Source organism: Budorcas taxicolor, chromosome 2, assembly GCF_023091745.1.
Source record: "Budorcas taxicolor isolate Tak-1 chromosome 2, Takin1.1, whole genome shotgun sequence".
NCBI lineage: Eukaryota > Metazoa > Chordata > Mammalia > Artiodactyla > Bovidae > Budorcas > Budorcas taxicolor.
The window spans coordinates 11,978,027-11,997,545 of record NC_068911.1 but is presented as its reverse complement, the minus strand read 5'-3'; the positions used below and the strand labels follow the sequence as shown (position 1 = coordinate 11,997,545).

At 43.5% G+C, this 19,519-nt stretch overlaps 1 protein-coding gene across 1 annotated transcript in view; it reads right to left on the bottom strand.

The window, feature by feature from the left end:
• Positions 1–14,483, bottom strand: part of AUTS2 (activator of transcription and developmental regulator AUTS2) — a 1,205,988-nt gene extending 1,191,505 nt beyond the window's left edge. Inside the window, exon 1 of the mRNA XM_052654596.1 lies at positions 14,175–14,483. Coding sequence (XP_052510556.1) covers positions 14,175–14,483 — 309 coding nt within the window. The remainder of the gene's footprint in view (positions 1–14,174) is intronic.
• Between the last annotated feature and the right edge of the window lie 5,036 nt (positions 14,484–19,519).

Genomic DNA, 19,519 nt, shown 5'->3' with positions numbered 1-19,519 from the left:
ACATCATTGGGGAGGCAATTATATGCAGTACTAACCATTTTACAATGGCCATATGGGCTGTATTTCAACAATGTAATTTCCAAATCAGCCTGAACATACATATTTCTCTATCCTTAATCCCAGGTACACCACACTAAATGAAATAAGAGTACAGATGAAATATGGGCAGCTGACTTAGAAATCTGTAACAGAATGCTAAGGTAATGTTCATCTAAAAATAGTAAACAGAGGGCACCCACTGTCCTACTGGTCCTAATAGAAAACATCAGAACAGGGCTATTACAAACCACCTGACAGGCAAGGAACAACACAAGGAAAAGTTTAAAATACACAGATCCTACCTAGTATTCAAAATCTGGGACAGCCTTGAGAGTAAAAAGAGTAATACAGAACTCATATGGTATAAATATATAAAATCAAGGTTTAAGAGATTGCTTTTAAAACTCTGGACTTAAAGGTGTGGAGCCTATGACACTAGATTTTTACAGTTAAATTTCAAAGGATATGCTTTGACTTGTGTCTCTCCTACAATCATGAACTGTTAAAAACTGAAATCTACTATATTTTGGATGTGCAACAGGGTAACCGTGCTCCACTATAGCTGCAGAGAGAAGGGAGCAAGACTGCAGGTCTCCGAGCATAATGGGTCTGAGAAGAAACTACCTCCTCTCTCCAAAAAAACACTTTTCACAGAATTGTTTACTTTGATCTTCATATTTTTACCCAGAAATCTCTTGAAATTTCAGGACTAACAGGGCATGGCATGTATGTGTGCATCTGTGTGTGTTATACCACTCCCTAAGGGATGGTCACCAGGCAAGTCTGAATACCCAAGTACTAGAAGATGAGCTGTGTGGAGGCCCAATTTGGCCCAGAGGAAATGAAAAGGGGACTTCTCTAGAAGGCACAGCACTGTAATCACAGTTGGGATTTCCATAAGAAGCAAGTCTAACAGTCACACTTATTAGAATACGCTTCGTAGCATAAACAAACCTCGACAGGGTGAAGAGGAAAAAAGGGGTGAACAATTTGCAAATATGCTTAGAATAATGAAAGGAAGATGATGACAGAGAAAATAAATGAGATAAAAGTATCAAGAAAAGCAAGCAACTATTTAGTGTGTTCTTTTACCAGGAAGAACAGAGTACCTATTAGTTTAAAAAAAAAAAAAAAACCCTACCAATAAGGTCTGTTTTATTGTGGAATATATTGCCAGGAGAAGTGCTACTTCCTGGAATAGTTTTAAAATCAGGCAAAATATCTAGGAATTTAGAGCAGGAAAGAAGCTTCTACCCACAGTGACCTGTTGACAGGGTCCATTCTCCGATTTTACACTCTGCTCCCGGGGGCTGCTGTGAGAGGATTTAGTACAGGGACTGAAACACACAGTTACGCTCAATATTAAAAGCCTGACCCCTGCCTTTGACAAAGGCTTAAAATCTACCTGAGCTATGTGACTGGGAAAAAGGTCAGATTTTAATACAGGGAAAAACAGTGAGACGGACCGAAGGAAAGAAAAAGAAGGAAAAAGAATCAAGCCAACAACAAATACGCTACAGATGCACTATATGAGTGGCAGGCTCCTACGCAAGTTCCAGCTTTTAAAAAGAAAATAAAGAACTTCCAAAAAGATGGTGAGGTACTACCCCCTCCCTAAATCTTATTATTAGACCTAGAAAATCCTTTGTAACCAAGACAATTTTCAGCAGCGATAAGGAACATGTGGTCTACCAGAGTCCCATTTGGGATTCCCTCACAAAATGAATCTGTATTAAAGGAAGAATGGAAGGGATGAGCAGCTTGAGCTTTCAGGTCAGGCAGAAACAACTGCATTTCCTGCCTCTTCTGTACTGACCTTGAGCAAGTTGACTTAACCTCTCTGAGCCTCAGTGTCTTCCCATTCTAAAACAGGGATATCATTCATTTTTTCCACAGCATAGCTCCAATGAGGCAAAGAATGCAAAATTTCAAGCACAATGTCTGGCACAGAGTAAATACTAAGAAAACACTAGCCCCCTTTTCTAAAATTTCTTTTCATGGAACTTTTGTGGAACTAGGTCAACTCTAAAAAAGCACTAACTACCGACTTTGCAAGGATTATTGAGTAAAGGAAGCAACAATTCTAAGAGCATCAAATACCCCAGGAAGAATACATGTAGGAGGAATACAGAAACTAAAGTTAGGAAATAGAGGAAAATAAAATAATGCATTAGAAATACAGGAAGGTATCTCTGGCTCTCTCTTTTCCAAAGTGCCAGTCATACCCCAAGTTTTACACAGAGAGCCATGACAGAGCATGTAACAGACCAAGAAAAAATTAACAGCACTTGAACTTCCCATCAGAACCCAAATAAAACACAGAGTACACTGTCAGCTCAACACTTCAAAAATACCCTAAGGCTGTCCCCAACGAGCCATGGGAAAATCATTTCAAAAAATGAAATACTCTGAAACCTAAGAAGTAAAGCATTGCTCTGAGGTCAACATTAAGATTCTTAATAAGTTTATTATTATTATTACTACTGCTATTATTATAGTATGTTGTTATTATCTCTGACTCTGGAAACAGAATTGTTGCAGATAAAACTAATTCTGGGTTGAAATACAGTTAAAGGTTGGCTTTACTAGACAGGTTGGAAGACTGAGTGTCAAAATATTTAACAATTTTTTATAAAGTGATCAAGGGAGCTAGAACTGTTGTGGATATGATGAGTTAAACACAGTTTTGGAATCTTTCAGATATGACTTGAAACTACTTCTAAACACAGGAAATACTTTTGGAATCACATTATATATTCAATATTTTAAAACAGTTATATTCCTTCAACTGAAGGTGACCTAGAACAATCTGGGCCATTTCTATATTAGACTAATAAAACTAATTTTAAAACACTGTCTAACACAGCAGGTTTTAACACTCAGGTGTGATATCGCACCTCCCAGCACACAGGCTGAATTATCCCCCAGCCTCTCACCTGTAATTATCATTTGCTCCCTCCCCAGGTGGCTCTCAACCAACTCTTAGCTTCCCAGGTTCCTATCTGGAAGTACAAACTCCTTCTGGGGCCTCATATGCTATGAGGGTGAGAAGGAGGACAAAAGCAAGAACTTCATGCTGGCTTAGACGACTTCTGAAAATGTCTATTTTCAACACACAGCACAAGAGCAATTTGATAAAATTAAAATACCCTTATGTCACCATGGTTAACGATATGTATTTTTCAAATAAAAAGAGTAAGTTTACTTCACAGTTCCTGTAGAGGTCGGCTTCTTCCATTAAGGCCAATTCCAAAAATTTAGCAAAAGATCTTTCATCAGTTGAGAGGGCATAATTAGATGTTTTGATTAAAGCATTTTCCTCCCCTGGTTAACAAGATATAACAGATGTCACCGACTTCCCCAATAACAATACAGCCCTGCACTTGGCATCTTTACAATTTTAAAACTGAACTGTCATATAGAAAAATTATAGCTAGGGTGTCTCCATACAATCACGACTCTGAAGTGGTTATGACATGCCTGGACTCCCCAATGGAACAGATATGGAAATCATACTCCGTATTCATAGCCACAAGCTCTCCTTAGCATGCTCTTGAAAACCAACCTCTGAAATCTGAATGATGCGGGCTCATTCAAATCACCACCAATTACTCCTGGAAGCCCTGACCAAGTGAGGTATGAAACCTGTACAGAAAATGCAAATCTCACAGTCACTTTCTTCTAGGAGTACACGGAGCACATGCATAAAAGTGTCTCAGGAAAAGCAATGCCCATCTAAAGAGACTCACTCTACCAAAATGCAAGCTTGTCTGCAGAGAGGAGAATCATACTCGATTTTCTTTTTTAATCCTATTTTTCACAGTAAGGTTCCCCGGCGCATTCACCCAACCTAAAAAAATTCAACCTACACCAATTTTGTCAACACATCCGTCCAGGGTGTAACTAGAGATAGACCTGCATTTTAAATGGGAGGCAGCCTCTCTGATTGAAGCGCAACTCAAACATCCTGGTTTAACAACTCCATTAGTGACATCAAGCACAGATCTAAAGATTACTCAGCCCTGTTGTCAGTCGCATGTGTTATTTATAGGACAGTATATCAATCATGTCTTCCCCTTATTATTTCCTACTTTCTGGTCCTAAGCTATTTGGTCTGCCAAATTAATACATTCCATTGCTGCTGCAATCTAAACAATGCTTGATAAAAGATTAATAAAATAGTTGAGTTCTGTGCAACCACAATACACACATCCAGGGAAATTCATCAATGTCTTTTTATTTGCATATTTGGCTGACTGCCCTCTGCAGCAAATACTTAAGGCACCAATGCTCAGGTATCCTGGTTTATGGTTTGCATTTAATTCAGGGTGTCAATCTGCTTCTGTTTTAATTACATCCATCTTGATATGTTATTACAATCTCATGAAAACTTCTTTTCATTATATGAATGGCTATAAATATATACACATGACAAACAGTTGTTATAAATTTTCTGGTTCAGCAATAAACAGGCAAGATGCCTTACCCAACACGTCATGTGGATTTAATATTTTGAGTCTTTCTTCCTCAGAAGAAAAGTTTGATTGAGTCTTCAATTCAACCATACTCCCAAAGTTCACTTGTTTCAAAAATGTTCTGCTACCAACGTTGGTTAAGTTGCTTTGAGTCTCTGAATCACCAGGCTGAAGAAAATATTCTACCCTTAAAAAATTACATTAAAATTTTAAGTGGGCAACATTAAGATCATCTTACATCCAAATAATTATTTTATCTTTCCATTGGATACTCAAGGATGAGAAACTCTCATACCACCACCCTAATATTTGTTTTTTCTTTTACATCCTCATTATGGAGGGGAGGGAAGGGTGTTAAAAAAGACTAATAATGGACCTGAGAGAAAGGCCAACCGTGCACTGGGGAAAACCAGAATGCTTTTAAAAGTTTCCTGATACTGAGCAATAATCAGAACATTTCTTAGGAAAATTGGGAATCTTTACAACCATGGGTGATCACCCTCATTTGTGGTATTTTTTTTTTTTTTTTAGCCTTCCAATTTACTAAAAAAAGCAGACAGTCCTCTAGCTTCACTGGATACCAGTGAGAGCCTGTAACTCCCAGTGTGATCTTAAGCAGGACAATTAACCCCTCTGGGCTGTGTTTTCATTTGCAAAATGAGAGGTAGAACTACAGCATTTCTAAAGACAATATCTGTGCCTCGAATGCTGCTCTGGCTTAGAAAGCACATCAGTCAACAACAGCTGAAGTGAAATGGATCAAAAGGCTGCTCTGGAAAAGTTGAGGTCCTAACTTTAGGACAACACCCCCCTGAGGACTGTAGCTCTGGACATTAGTCTCAAAACTGTAATTTTCCCAAATAAACTGATCAGCCTAACAAATGTGGCAGGAGCAAACTTGGAACACACAGCAATGCAAGATACTAAATGTCTGCTTCCCCTTTTGTCCAGTGAAAGTATAATGTCACTTGAACTATATAAAATCGTTTCTTAGAATAGCACAATTCAGGACCTTTGTTATTTTTGCCACTGAACATGTATAGGCAGAGTGGGTGGAACACTGCAATTTCTAGTATGTGGCTGGAAAATAAGTGATAACCTAATGCTCAACTATTGTTCCATCTACATCTTTATCTCCTGAGGGTTTTTTTTTTCCTTCTCTTAGTTTCTAACTATAGAAAACTATTCACTAAATCGCCAGTAACATTTAGCTAGAAAGCACAGCTGAACAGAGAACCTAGCAAACAACAAGTCTATTCCAGTATAACTATCAAGAAATCACTGCAATACCAGACTCTCTTAAATCCTCTTCACAAGCTCTAAAATATCACTGCCGTGAGAAACTTTGCATAAATCCAGAATGAACTTGGTGGGTTGTGCTACAAAGGAGGGTAGGTGTGGAGACAAGAAAAACAATACCCTGACATCCCTCAGGAACCATCACCACTTGACCCTGGCATTGACATAAACCCTGTCGCAGACCCAGTGTGAAAGTATCAGATTTCATCCATATAATCTGTTTTCACAGGCTGTGTTTCTGTATGTAATCCAGGTCACTTCAAAATGCTTCAGTTAACAACAATCACACAGTATCTGTCTGCAATTTGAAGGCTTTCTGCCAAAAGGGAATCCCAACCTGCATTACCATTTTTCATTTACTTACAAACTGTGGGCTTTTTTCTTCTCCTCTTGTGACTCCATTTTATTGCACTTGGGTTTTCCTGGATCCAGAGATAGGGCACTACAAGGTATGGTGGCAGATTAAAATGACAAAACGTTTGCATGTACTTGGTCATTTGTGGTATTTACTCAGGCACACTCTAACCAGAGTTCAGAAATGAACGAGAAATTAGAATGATGAGCTGATAACAGTTCAGAAAACTGAAAACTGAGAAATTTACCCTCACAGTACTAACCTCAGAGTCCCTCAGACTGTCAATGTTCAAATAATGAAGGTTTGGAATTTAAAGTGTCTACATTTCATTCAGAACTTCATAAATCCATTGCCTTTTATTAACTTACATTCATAATTTTGATGATTCGGCCTCAGTAAAGGAAGAGAAGAAGAAAGAAAGGAGGGCAGTTGCAAGGGAGAGTGGGAAGGAGGCAGGCAGGCAGTAGGTGGTGGGGAACCTACTGGACCCTAAGATGAGACTGACACGTGCACTAGTAGGTGAAATAAAAACCTGTAAAGACAGCAGCCATACAGATGGCTTCAGGTGACAACTCCTCTTGCAAAATATGAAACAGAGACTGAAAAGCACTTACACACAGAAGCCTGTGCTTGCCTGTGCTTAGCTGCTCAGTCGTATCCGACTCTTCGCAACCCATGGACTGTAGCCCACCTATTCTCTGCCCATGGAATTTTTCAGGCAAGAATACTGGAGTAGGTTACCATTTTCCTCCTCCAGAAGATCTTCCCAACCCAGGAATCAAACCTGCGTCTCCTGTGTCTCCACATTACAAGCAGATTCTTTACCCCCTGAGCCATCATAGTCTCTTCCTAAGCAAGCAAAGGAACCCAGACGAAGTGAAAGCCACACCTCCCCTCCTCAGTTACTAACAGCATCAAGAGGAACCTATTTCCTGTGACCTTAGAAAGAAGGTACTGACTGCATACCTCCTACCCCAGAGGCTTATTAGAAGAAATGAAGGAAGAACACAGTTTAAATCTGGAAGAAGGAACACAAATTAAGGGTCTCAACAGCCTTTAATTCTATGTCCCACTTCTAGGAAAGAAAAATCTGCATTCATCTATTCATGGAACAGGTACACATTATGTAAGAAAAACTTGTTCTGACCCAGCTAAATGTCCCTAAATTAGTTTTGATTAATTGCCATCCTGCTCTTCCAAACTCCAATTATTTGAGAGTTTTTTGTTTTGTTTTGTTTTTAGAGTTTTTAAATCTGACTTTTCCCCCACAACTTTCTCAAATGAATAGTTGCTATCCCATTACCTTTTCCCTATATCAACATAATATTGGTTTTAATCCTGACCCTGAAAAAAGTGTTGTTTCTTGAGAGGAAAAAATAGCATGAAGCACTTTTAGAAAGTTAGACTACATTTAGTATATTAGTGTATTACACCATAGGGGTAAAATAAAATGTAAAAACACTAACCCACCATCCACCCTCTACACACACACACACAGACACACACACACACACTCACTCGCTCGCTCGCTCGCTCATTGCATATCAGAAAGTGCAGCAGACCTTATGTCCAAAGGCTTTCAAATTTAGCAAGTGGAACCTCAATTATTCTTTAGTAGCTGCTCTCAACTACATATATTTTTTTTTAAGCTTGGGGACTTTATTTCTAATCCTAACATTCTCTCAAACTACATAATTGTCATTTATTTTTGACACCAAATAGAAATGTTATATAGGGTCTTAGAATCTTTTTATCACCTCAATGCTCCTTCAATCTCCTAGAATCATACTGAATGTTCTTTTTTTTAACCCTTTTTCAATGGTGAAAGCTAGAGGAAAACACTCTCAGAAAGGATCAAAGGCTAATCACTAACTCTGTGATTCAGTTTTTAAATTTACCGATTCATTTATACCCTGTCTACTTCCAAAAAAGACATAAAGCAATTCATCTCTACAGCTAACACAAGGTGCATGGAATCACCATATCACAATAGTCTACCTCATCTCACATAAATTCTCCTGAAGTGATCCTCTGCCTTGTACAGTGAAATACTGAAATTCAGTTAAGTATAGTAAAATACTTGACTTCATAACCAACCACGTTATTCACAGTCCTTTTTCCTTCTATAAACTTTCTTACCACTTAGGAACGCCTCAGATCCTAAAGCTATGCAAACTGCCGAAAGTGAAATGCTGGAACTGACCCATTTACTCCATAGTACCATCCCAAACTTTCCAAGATAGAAAGCGAAAAACGTAACAAAAACAGTTCCACAGCACAGGAAGGGTTCTGACCTTTCTTGAACGAACACTTCATACATAAGCAAGTAAAAGGCAGATAATTTAAAACCTTTATTTTAACATCAGTGTCGACCTCCTTTCTCATCCAGCCTTCTTTCCCAGCTTGCTAAAAAGCAGCAACAGAAGAAACCAGAAGGAACCAAGACAGGATAAAAACTCCCTCTGGCTGGAAGATAGCTTGGTAGCATTAGAATAGGGCTACTATCACACTATCACACTTCCCTGGTGGCTCAGACAGTAAAAGCGTCTGTCTACAATGCGGGAGACCCGGGTTTGATCCCTGGGTTGGGAAGATCCGCTGGAGAAGGAAATGGCAATCCACTCCAGTACTACTGCCTGGAAAATCCCATGAACAGAAGAGCCTGGTAGGCTACAGTCCATGGGGTCGCAAAGAGTTGGACACGACTGAACGACTTCACTTGCTTACTATCACACTGAAAGAACCATTAATGAAAACCACTCACCAATATTCACCTCATGGTGGGGTTGCTAACAATCAATGAAAGGGCTGACAGGCGGCAGGAAAAGGAAGAAGGAGAAATGGACTAATCATCATTATTTACATCTCTCATTATTTACATCTCACACTCCCCTTGCCACTCCCACTCAAGCAGCAGCTTCCACCCTGATTTCAAACTTTTGTGCCTGGTTATCTATCATCAGTCAACATACTCAGAGATTATCAAGTTGCAAGATCTGGAAGGGACCTTTGAGATCTTTTCCAGGAATTCTCATACTGGATTATGGATTAGGAACTACAATGACAAGAATGAAAGTTTCCTGTGGTCAAATATTAGGAAATAAGGCACATCACATATCTTTCTCTAACATTCAAAACTTGTATACCCATTACAAAATATTTCTAATCCTTGCAGAACAAGTTACCCATTTAATTCTGTCTGGCCCATCAAGTTCCAAAATTAACTGAGCGAAGAGTTGCATTTCTTCGTCTGGACCACAACCTGTGAACACCTGGAGAACTATGTTTCCCTCTAGCTTGGGTATCTTTGCTTTAAAACTACTCTAAACCTCTCAACTTGTGCAAAAAGAAAAGGATTCCTTTAGAGAGTAGCTTCCCAATGTCACTCAACTAGTTAGGACAGCCTGGCCTGGAAGGTGGGCCTCTACACAAGCACTCTTTACTTACACCATTTTGTTCTCATTTCTACAGCCCCTTCTTGCCCCTTAAACCCTAGTCACTCATCTTATTTCTATGTCTTGTTCACCATCCCCTCTTCTCAGAATCCCCTCCCCAATCCCCACTCTCTGTCTATCCAAATCACTTCAACCTATGTATATTCTCCAGGAAGGCTTCTCAAATACTTCAGCCTATCTCACTATTCCTTCTCTGAAAGCTTACTGCACTTAGTTGGAATGAGGCATTTGAGTGCCTGTTTCAAAACTGTAAGTGCAAGACTTAATTAATTTAACAACTGAACTGCACACTCCTTCAAAGATACTATATATATATATAAAATATATAGACTTTCCTCCTTCTAGTACCTTGCACATAGCACACACTCCATAAATATTTGCTGACTGATACAAGAAACATGATTAAAAATTTTTTAACTGAATAAGTGAGATTTGACCACAGTAAGTTATCAGAGCCTGATATGCTATAAGCACACCAAATTCTGTACAGCCTACTTACACTACCAATGTGTGGGTAAGCCCTGAAACACGAAGGAAATGAAGACCCCATGAAAGTCTTGGTTTGATCCTCCATCCACCAGAAATGAGTCTGCCTTCGTTTTCACAAGCCTGCAAAGCTCCAACTGGCCTCCTGTCTGCTAATCCCTCCCGTTTCATCCCTGCTTCCCTTGGTCAGTTGTATATAAGGAGGCTCCCCTAAGAAACCAGGGCACAACAGCCAAGTGAAGGGGAAAAAAAATGGATTTGCAGGTTTTCAGCCATAGTGCTCACATGGCTTCCTAATCAAGATTACACAGAAAAAAAAAAAATGCAAATAACAAAAAGGCAATATCGTCTGGAACATCAGGGTACACTGGCAGTACTAGATCCCAACATTCCCATTTATACTTTGTTTGCTGAAAACCACTTTTTAATGAGGCTTGATATCTGGGGATACGCACTCTCATTCAAAGAATATTCAAGTAAATAGTACCATACCAAATGATAATACTGCTCCTCAAACACATAATGAAAAGAACACCATGTTCAACTTTAGCCTCCTCACTTACCCTCTTATCTTCTATCACAAGACTCTTCACAATCACATACTTGAACTTCAGGGCACAATTACTCAAGACAAGTGTCCCTGCAGAATACGAAACTACCTCTGCCAGTTTCACTGTATAAAGTGTAGGACTTCTCAAACTCTGTCCAAAGCTTTCATCATTTTAAATAAGAATCCAACAAGAGTGAAAAATAAATCCAATAAAAATTATGGTTCTCATTAGACAAGTTTCTTATTTTTCCTCCAGTATTATGAGTAAAACCATTAGTCTGGAACAATTTTATTAGGACATTTCACTATGAGTTAGGAGCCTCTTTTTTTTTAAGGGAAGTCAAAATCAGCCACTCAAGACAAAAACCAAACCATGGAGTCAAATGGTGTGTCCATTAACACCAAAAGTATACACTCCACAGTTTGCTAGCTACTGCTCTGATTCAAGCCTAAATTAAAAAGCCTAGCTTGTGCAAGCCAATATTTCTGGTTTTTTATCACAACATCATACCAGCAGCAACTCTAATGATCCGTGGTGACAACTGATTTCATTTCCAGACACAAAAACATAGTATGTGTTTAGGATAATTCTCATCATACATGATGATTCTTAACATTGACAAGCGCTCTTGTATTATACATTCCTGTCCAAGTTCATAGTTCAGTTGCCTGTTTCCTAACAAACCCTCAAATTTCTTAGTGATGATTCAGTAAATCTTCCAAACTGAGGACAACAGGACACCAGAGATTTTAATCACCACACACATATGCCTGGCTATGAAGCATGGACACAGATGTGGTAAGCCACAAAGAGATCCATGCTGTCCCACAGAACCAGACATACATGATGATTTTTATTCCCCACTATATATTTTTTTAACCTGAAAAGTGTATTCACAGCTTTCCTACAAAAATTGGGACTCCTAAATGTAAATGCATGTGAAGATATTTGATATTAGGGAACTGTTGTTAATTCACCTAGGTGTGATAATACTATTGGTTCGGGTGGGTTCCCCCCCCACCCTGAGTCATTACCACTTAGAAAGACAACTGTTGAACCTAGGTGGTTGTGCACCTTGGAGTTTGTTATACTGTATTTTTGGATATGTTTACATTTTTCTTTAAAGTTTAAAGAAACTTTTTAAAAAGTTAGACCTGTATAACCAGATATGTAAATGATATTCAGATATGAAGGTATTATAATATTCAGCTAACCAAAGTAACCTGGGTTTTGAATCTAGAAAAATAGCAGAAAAATAATCACAGCAAGAAAAGGAACAGTAATTATGGTACACTTCAAACTTGGTCTTCTTTAAAAATTAGAAGTTTTTTACACCCAAAAGAAACTAGAATGGGTACATTTTCTCTCAAAAGCCAAATGGATAGATACACAAGCCCATCAAGTATTTATTAAAAGTAAAACCACCAAAAAGAACTGCATGTGTTATATTTATCTTTACTTGACCTTCAAAAAGGTTTGTGGAAATCTGCAGACCCCTCTTGCTTACTTACTGTGAGGGGCCACATAGAGCCCAGGATAACCATGCTGGAAGCAAAACCACTTGTAAGCAGCTCTTACAAACACTGTCCTAAACCAACCACTGGTAACAATCAAATTTTAGGCAGCATTTTCTAGTTCACATACTAGAACACATACTGCCATTTCAATTCTGCTTTTAAAGCGAGAGAGAGACAGAGAGAAAGAGGTCACACTGTACAGTACCCTCCCCACATTGGCAAAGTTGAAGCCACACTTAGAATTATCCTAATAAGTGGTGAGCCTCAACACTCAAAAGAACTATGTAAGATCCATTTTAGTCAATAAAGTACCAGTTCTAGAACCAGAGGATAACTGATTCAATCACTAACATCAAAATCTATGGCCACCAACACCACCACTCTCCATTCCTCCCCAACCACTGGCCACCATCCACCACCATAACAACCAGGAGCCCAACCAAAAAGCAGTTCAAACAGAAAAGAATAACCCTAACAGGAAGGCTTCCTTTTAAAAAATATTTAAACTTGACACCCAAACACACACACAGCAATCTAAACCTGCACAGTTACTGCATGTGAGATTTAAGCTGTCATCAACAAAGCTTGCATTTGAGCACTGCAAACAATACCATAATAACAGCAAAAACCAAAGGGAAAGGGAAAAGTTTCTTTCAGGAACCTCACACCATCACATCAGGTGCAGGAAAGCCTAGAAACCAACTCCTATCTTGGTTTTGTGCTTAAGAAAGCTGGACCAACTCTGCAGAATCTCCAAGCGCCTGTGTGTATGTGTGTGTGTGTGTGTGTGTGTGTGTGTGGTGTGTGTTGGGGGTGGGGAGAGGAAGGTGGGGGAGGAGAAAAGGGAGTTACATTTATACAGGCCAGTGACCCTTGCCAGCACCAAACCAGATCCGTCCAGGTGAAGAGAGTTTTCCTCTGACCCCCGGACAATCTCCCTCTACTTGCCTCCCCCACCAACACCCCCAAGGAGCCCTTTAGCTGGCAGGAAAATGTGCATTTGGAAATCAACGCTGCAGGTGCCCAAGGAATAAAGGAAGACACACATAGATATATACACACACACAAAGCCAATCAGAAAGAAAAAGAAAAGAAAACACAAAAAAAGGAAAAGGAGAGGGACAATTGGGTGACAAGCCCTTCAGACACCAGCTAGGATTTTATTCTTTCCTCCCACCCGTCCTCCCTGGTGTACCTTTTTCTGTCTTTCAACCGAATTGTTCATATACACACACATGTGCATGCTGTGTGTATAGATAATATTACAATTAACCCTTTCCGTAATAGAGCCCCGAACGGAATACTGAAAGATATTCCATCCTTTCCTCTCCTCCCTCCCCTCCTCCCTCCTTTCTCCCAACCAGGAGAAAACGCCCCCTTCCCCAGCTTCACCAAAAAAAGAAAAGAAAAAAGGAAAGAAAGAAAAAAGAAAAGAAAAGAACAGGAGGAGAGGAAGGGGGCAAAGAACCACAATACCCCGTCAGTCTCCGGTCCCGACGACACCCAGGAAAGGTCTACACTACACAGACACACACACAGGGACATATGGCTCTGTAGAAAGCACACAGAGAACCGTCCACAGGCGCCCCAAACCCAGCAAAGAGACTTCCACCAGCCAAGAAGCCATGATTGGGGAGGGAGAGGAGGAAGCAGTAGGGGCAGAGCTCTCCGTGGAGGGGGGCGCATTGTTGTGATGCCTGAACCCCTTTCTTTCTGCCCATCTGCTGTGGAGGGGGTGCGGGGAGGGGGCGCAGGGGGAAGGCGAGCGAGAACGAGGAGACCAGGAGACCAGGCAAGGCTTGGCGATTCCCTCCTGCTGCCTGTCTACCCGCGCCCCCAGCTCCCACCCCCCACCCCCCCAACAATAAGACCCCAGCCTAGACAGACAGCCAGACCGACCGGAGCGCGGCGGGGGGAGGCAGCAGAGCCGAGCACAGCCGAGGAGGGAGGGGGTCGTGCCTATAAAGGGAAACCGGGGGGAGGGGGGTCCCCCTTACCTCCAGCGCTTCAAAAGTGACAAAGCTGGTCATGGCAAATCCATCAATGATGTCCTCTTCGGCCGAGGTGGACTCTCGCCGCTTCCTCCGCGGGGGTCTGGGCCGGGACGGGGCGGAGGACGGGGGCTTCCCATTGTCTTCCTTGTCGGAGCCCGACGACGAGGCGAGCGAGGGCGCCCGGGTCCGGCCGGCCCCGCCGCCGCCGGCCGCGCCGGCCCCCAGCCCGCCCCGGGAGCGCCTCTCCCGGTCTCGCTGTGACCGCGACCGCCGCTTTTTGCGGAGTCCATGGCCCCGCGTCGGGCCATCCATGGCTCTGCCGCGCCGGGGTCTCCCCGCTCGCCGCCTGCCCGCCACAGGCTCCGGCCGCGGCCGCACAAAAAAATTGACACCAACCCCTCCCTCCCCCTTCTCGGCTTCCCTCCGCCCCGAGGAGGGCGCGGGGGAGACGGCGGCCGAAAGAAGGGAGAGTGGGGAAGAAAGAGAGGAGAAAGAAAAGGGGGAAGGGGCGGAGAGAGGGAGGAGGGACGGGAGCGAGGGCGAGAGGCGAGGAGCCCAAGTGCGGGGCTGCCCACAGCACCGAGGGTCGGAGATTCCTGTGAGCAGCGCCGAGCAAAGTAATGGCTGAACACACAGGTCTCCTTTAGAGGGGGAAAAAAAAAATAACTCACCAAGCAGGCAATAAATCAGAATAGCGGAATGCTTTGATCAAGAGACTGGGAGGCTCCGGGGATCCCTCCCCGCAGCCATTCTCCGCCGCCCCCCCCGCCCCCCGAAAACGCCTGCCCGCCCCCCGCGACTCCAAATCCGGCCCGAAAAAGGTCGCGGGAAAAGTGGGGGCAATGAACTTCACCCGCCCCTCGCACAGGAAAACACCCCCGCCGCCTCACACACGCCTCAGAGAAAACTCACTCCCTGGCTCCAAAATTTTTAAGAAATGCATCCAGGGGAGGCCAAGGCTTCCGAGCGACCTGAGAGGGACGAGACCCCCCAGAGAGGGGAGCATAATAATGAAATAATTAGGAGGGGAGAGGGCGAAACTGGAAGCGGTGGAGGAGGGAAGGAAGATGCTGGAGCAGTTGTGGGGTTTGCTTTTCGGGCTCGGAGGGGGAAGGAAAGGGAGATGAAAGAAGAGAAGAAGCAGCCCCTGACGCTGCCACCCACCTCCCCCCACCTCAAAAAAATATTTTTTCCAGTCCCAAAGAAGAGGTCACCCTTCCTCAAAAAAAGGGAGGGGGCCAGTCAGTCAGTCGACGAGGAAAGCAGAAAGAAATCTCCAGCGGGAGAGACGCCGGTGTGCCGCCGCCGCCGCCGCCGCCGCCGCCGCCGCTGCCTCTTCTCTTCGACCAGCCTGAAGGAAGAAGCGCGGCCAGGAAGCGCCGGGAACGCCGCTCTCGCCGCCGCCGCTAACACTGCCACAGATGCCGCCGCGAGAGCCCCGAGCCGGAGGGTGCACGGCGTGTCCCCGGGCGGCTGCAGCGGGAGCCCGGGCACGGCCCCATCCTCCGCCCGCCCGCCTCGCTCAGCTCCCGCTCCTCCCCCTCCGCGGCCGGCCCACTGCCGCGCCGCCGCCGCCGCCCGCCTCAGCCCAGCCCGGCGCCCGCCCGCGCGCGCCGCGCGCACGCGCACCGCCCTCCCCGCGCCTCGCTCGGCGCGCGCTCCCGCCCCCGCGGCCCCGGCCGGCTGGATCACGTGGCCGGCCGGGCTCCCTCCGCCCCCGCCCCCTCCCCAGTTGTAGAGTGTGTAGAAAGCACAAGGCTGGGGGCTGGCCGCGCTCGCGAGCCCAGGGCATGCGCGCTGGGGCGGCCGGGCCTGCGCACTGGGGGCGGAGGCGAGCCGGGAGCTGGGCGTGAGGGCGGCTTGGGGGCGTGGAGGGGTCAGTTAGCTTGGGGTTTACTGGGACCCGCCAGAGTTGGCGCGCGAGGGTGTGGGAGCCGCGGAATGTTCCCGCCAGTCTCGCTGGGGACGCCGTGCGGGCCGCTGTCACCAGTCTACCCCGCGCGCTCCTCGGGACACTTGTCCTTGGACCCCCTACCCCAGGCCCGCGGGAGGCGCTCGGGCGGCCTTCTCCAGAGACCCCCAGGGTGTTTTCCTAGGGCGACTTGAGCAGCGAGGGAAGGAGGGATTTCAGAGAAGGGTTACGGGGAGGGTGGGGCGGAAGAAGTCCCCCAGATGGGGGGTTGCGACTGCAAGCGATAAAAAAGCGAGCGGGTGCCGAAGTGCGGACCTCTGCTCTGTTGGGGGGCACTGGGTGGGAGGCCCCACCGCAGAGTTGGAAACTTTGTTCCCACGTGGTAGCACAGCGAGTGGCCGAGTGACCCAGCACCCGAATGACCTCAGCCCTCCTAGCCTGCGGGGTTGGGAGGCGGGGGGAGCCTAGAGACGCGCGAGCTGCTTCGGAGCGGGGAGCGGGGAGCGGGGAGTCCAGGGACCGAACTTGAACCTCGACTGACGCCTCCGAGGGCGGGGAGGCGGGGCTGGAGGGGTGGGGACCGCCCCTGACCGAGGACCCGTTAGACACGCAAAACGCAGCCCCTGCCACAGAGGAGTTCCTTTATTTGTGGAGGAGGGAGAGGGTTCCCTGCTTTTCCTGTCACTGCGCTTCATCCTGCCGCAAAGTAGCTGATGGTTATAAAAACTTGTATTCAGAGTTGACTGCAGCCCAGAATCAATCAACAAATGCGACTTGCCTCTCTAGGTAAAATAGCTGTACATTTTTCGGGGCACTGGAATTTCTGATACGGATCAGAAAGACGTCGACGGTCCTTTCTCCCCAGCCTGTTAGTTACCCACGTCACTTTATGTCCAGGCACATAAACACCATGGCATGTCACCCCATACCGCCAGTACTTGAAGAAAAGGAAAATGACCCGACGTTTTTTAATTGCCCTCAATGAATCAGGCACCGTACCGGACGCTTTGTTCATGATTTCTCCTCTTTAAACTCTAAATATGCACCTTTTTATTAGTAAAACTGGAAAGAGGTGGAAAAGACAAAGGACATGGCAACCTGACGTACCCAAGATTTATTCATTCGTTTCTTCATTTAACACTGATCAGGGTCTGTTATGTACCAGGCACAGGTGCAGAGAATACAATGGTCCAAAAAATAGACAAGGTCTTCCTTCTTGGATCTTAATGTTCTAGCAGAAAAACCTCACTCACCTTGCTCTTAAAACAATTTAATTCAAATGACAATGGTCATTCCCTTAAGGCACAACTTGTTCAGTCCCCACAACTTGTTCAAAAGTACCCAGGTACAAACTTTTATGAAATTGAGGTAGAGGGTAGGACAGGACAGGATAAGGGGATGGTGGCTACCAAGAAGCAAGAGCAAAGGGGAGCACACACTAAACCGGGAATAAGACTCTAGCTTGAGGTCTGTGCTGGAAACAAATCATTTTACTTTAGGCAAGACTGTTGAATGACTAGTTTTGTAAGTCAAAAGAGGTTCAATTAAATGTTCAGAAAGTCCCCTTTTCAGGTCTACCTCTGGCCGTATCAAAAGTAGACTGACTGCTTAATTTCTTGAAACTAGTAAGTGATAAATGGGATCTGATGCAATTTATCAGGAACAGGGTGCCACCTTCCAAAATTATCTAAGATAACTGAATCTGCTGCCCCTAAAGCCATTCACTAAAACAGTACCTCAGTACAGAAGTGAAACTTCTGTGGTAAGTCTCAGGCATTGTCACAGCAGCTGCTGAAATCCACCCTGATGTTATCAAGCACATTCCTAGAAAAGAAAAAAAAAAAGGAGGGGGGGGGGGCAAGGTCTCTGTCATTTAAAGCAAGGAGCTGGGCTTATTTTTAGTATTTTTAAGAATGTGGAACATAAGTACTGGTAAGTTTCAAAGAAAACTAGGAGCTAATGTCCTTACAGTCACTTTTCAACAACTTTGGGGGTTGGGTTGAGGAAAGTGTGAAATTGGCAAATATAATAAAAAGTATAATACTAGTGACTTTCCAGAGTAGCCCTTGGCAGTCTTATCTTTAAAGAGTAAAGTCTGGTAGGGGGAAAAATGGATGTCAATGCACTGCATCCAAGAACCTTGCCTCTGGCAAGAGTAATTTGCAAATGCATTTTGGGATAATGTTTAAATGATTTTTTTTTCAGGGTCCAAGTGTAATGCTCCCTGGAATTGGTAATGCCTTTTGGGTCACAGTCTCAATTTTCTGCCATCAGAGAATTAAAACTGTGGATTATATTGCCCATATGTGTTTCAGATTCTCCATGTTGTCTATGTTGTAAAAGCTAATGATTAATAACCACCATATAATAACCTAAGCACTTACTATGGCCAGGCATTGTTCTAACTTACATTAAAATAAATATCTCATTTAATTCTCGTATTTTGAGAAAGATTTTATTATACCTATTACACAGGTAAGTAAACTGAAGCTTAAGAAGTTTAGGCACAAAGTGGTATGACTCTTTCATGATAAGCTAAATTTGATCTGAGTGACTCCAAAAGTTGTTCTCATAATGGTTATACTGAAATGCCTTCCTCAGAATGATTCTTCAAGAGATCAAAGACTGTGTCTACTAAAGTTAAATACATGAAAATGCTTTGGCCCAGAAATTCATTTCCTAGGCATATACCAATATCAAATATATACCAAAAGTTATCTATTAAACAGCTCAGAGCAACATTATTTATCATAACCCTCAAAGTGGAAAACAACCAGGATGTCCATTGACAGTAAAGTAGATAATTAGTGACATATAACGGAACACTATACATCACTAAGAATGAACAATTTGCTTCTAAATACAGTAATATATAGGAATCTCTATGATGCTAAGTAAAAAAGTGAGACATACAAGAGTTTGTTTCGTACAAAAACAAGCAAAACTCATCTGTGCTATTGGAAGTTAAGCTAGTGGTTACCCTTGAAGAGAGCTAATGACTGAGAGGGGCCATAAATAGGGCTCCTGGGAGTTGGTCATGTTCTGTTTCCTGGGCTTGGTACTGGCTGCACATGTGTGCTCAGTGTGTAAAACTTCATCAAATTACACGTCTCTCTATATATATTACCCTTCAACAGCAAAAAATAAAAATGCTATGTGGGGATATTGTTTGTGTACATATGAGTACTTATATAATACTTCATCTTTTTCATGTCACTACTCAAATGCTCATCAACAGTAAAATGGATAAATAAGCTATGGTTTATTCACACAATGCCATTCAATGTGACTATACGATAGCATACTGCAAGTGAACCAAAATAAAGCATAGCATATTATCAGATTTCTTATTAGGCAGAACAAACGATAAAGTTTAAACTTGAAATGGGCAGCTTGAATTAGCTGGTAAGTCATATCAGCAAAAGCTTAGGTGAAT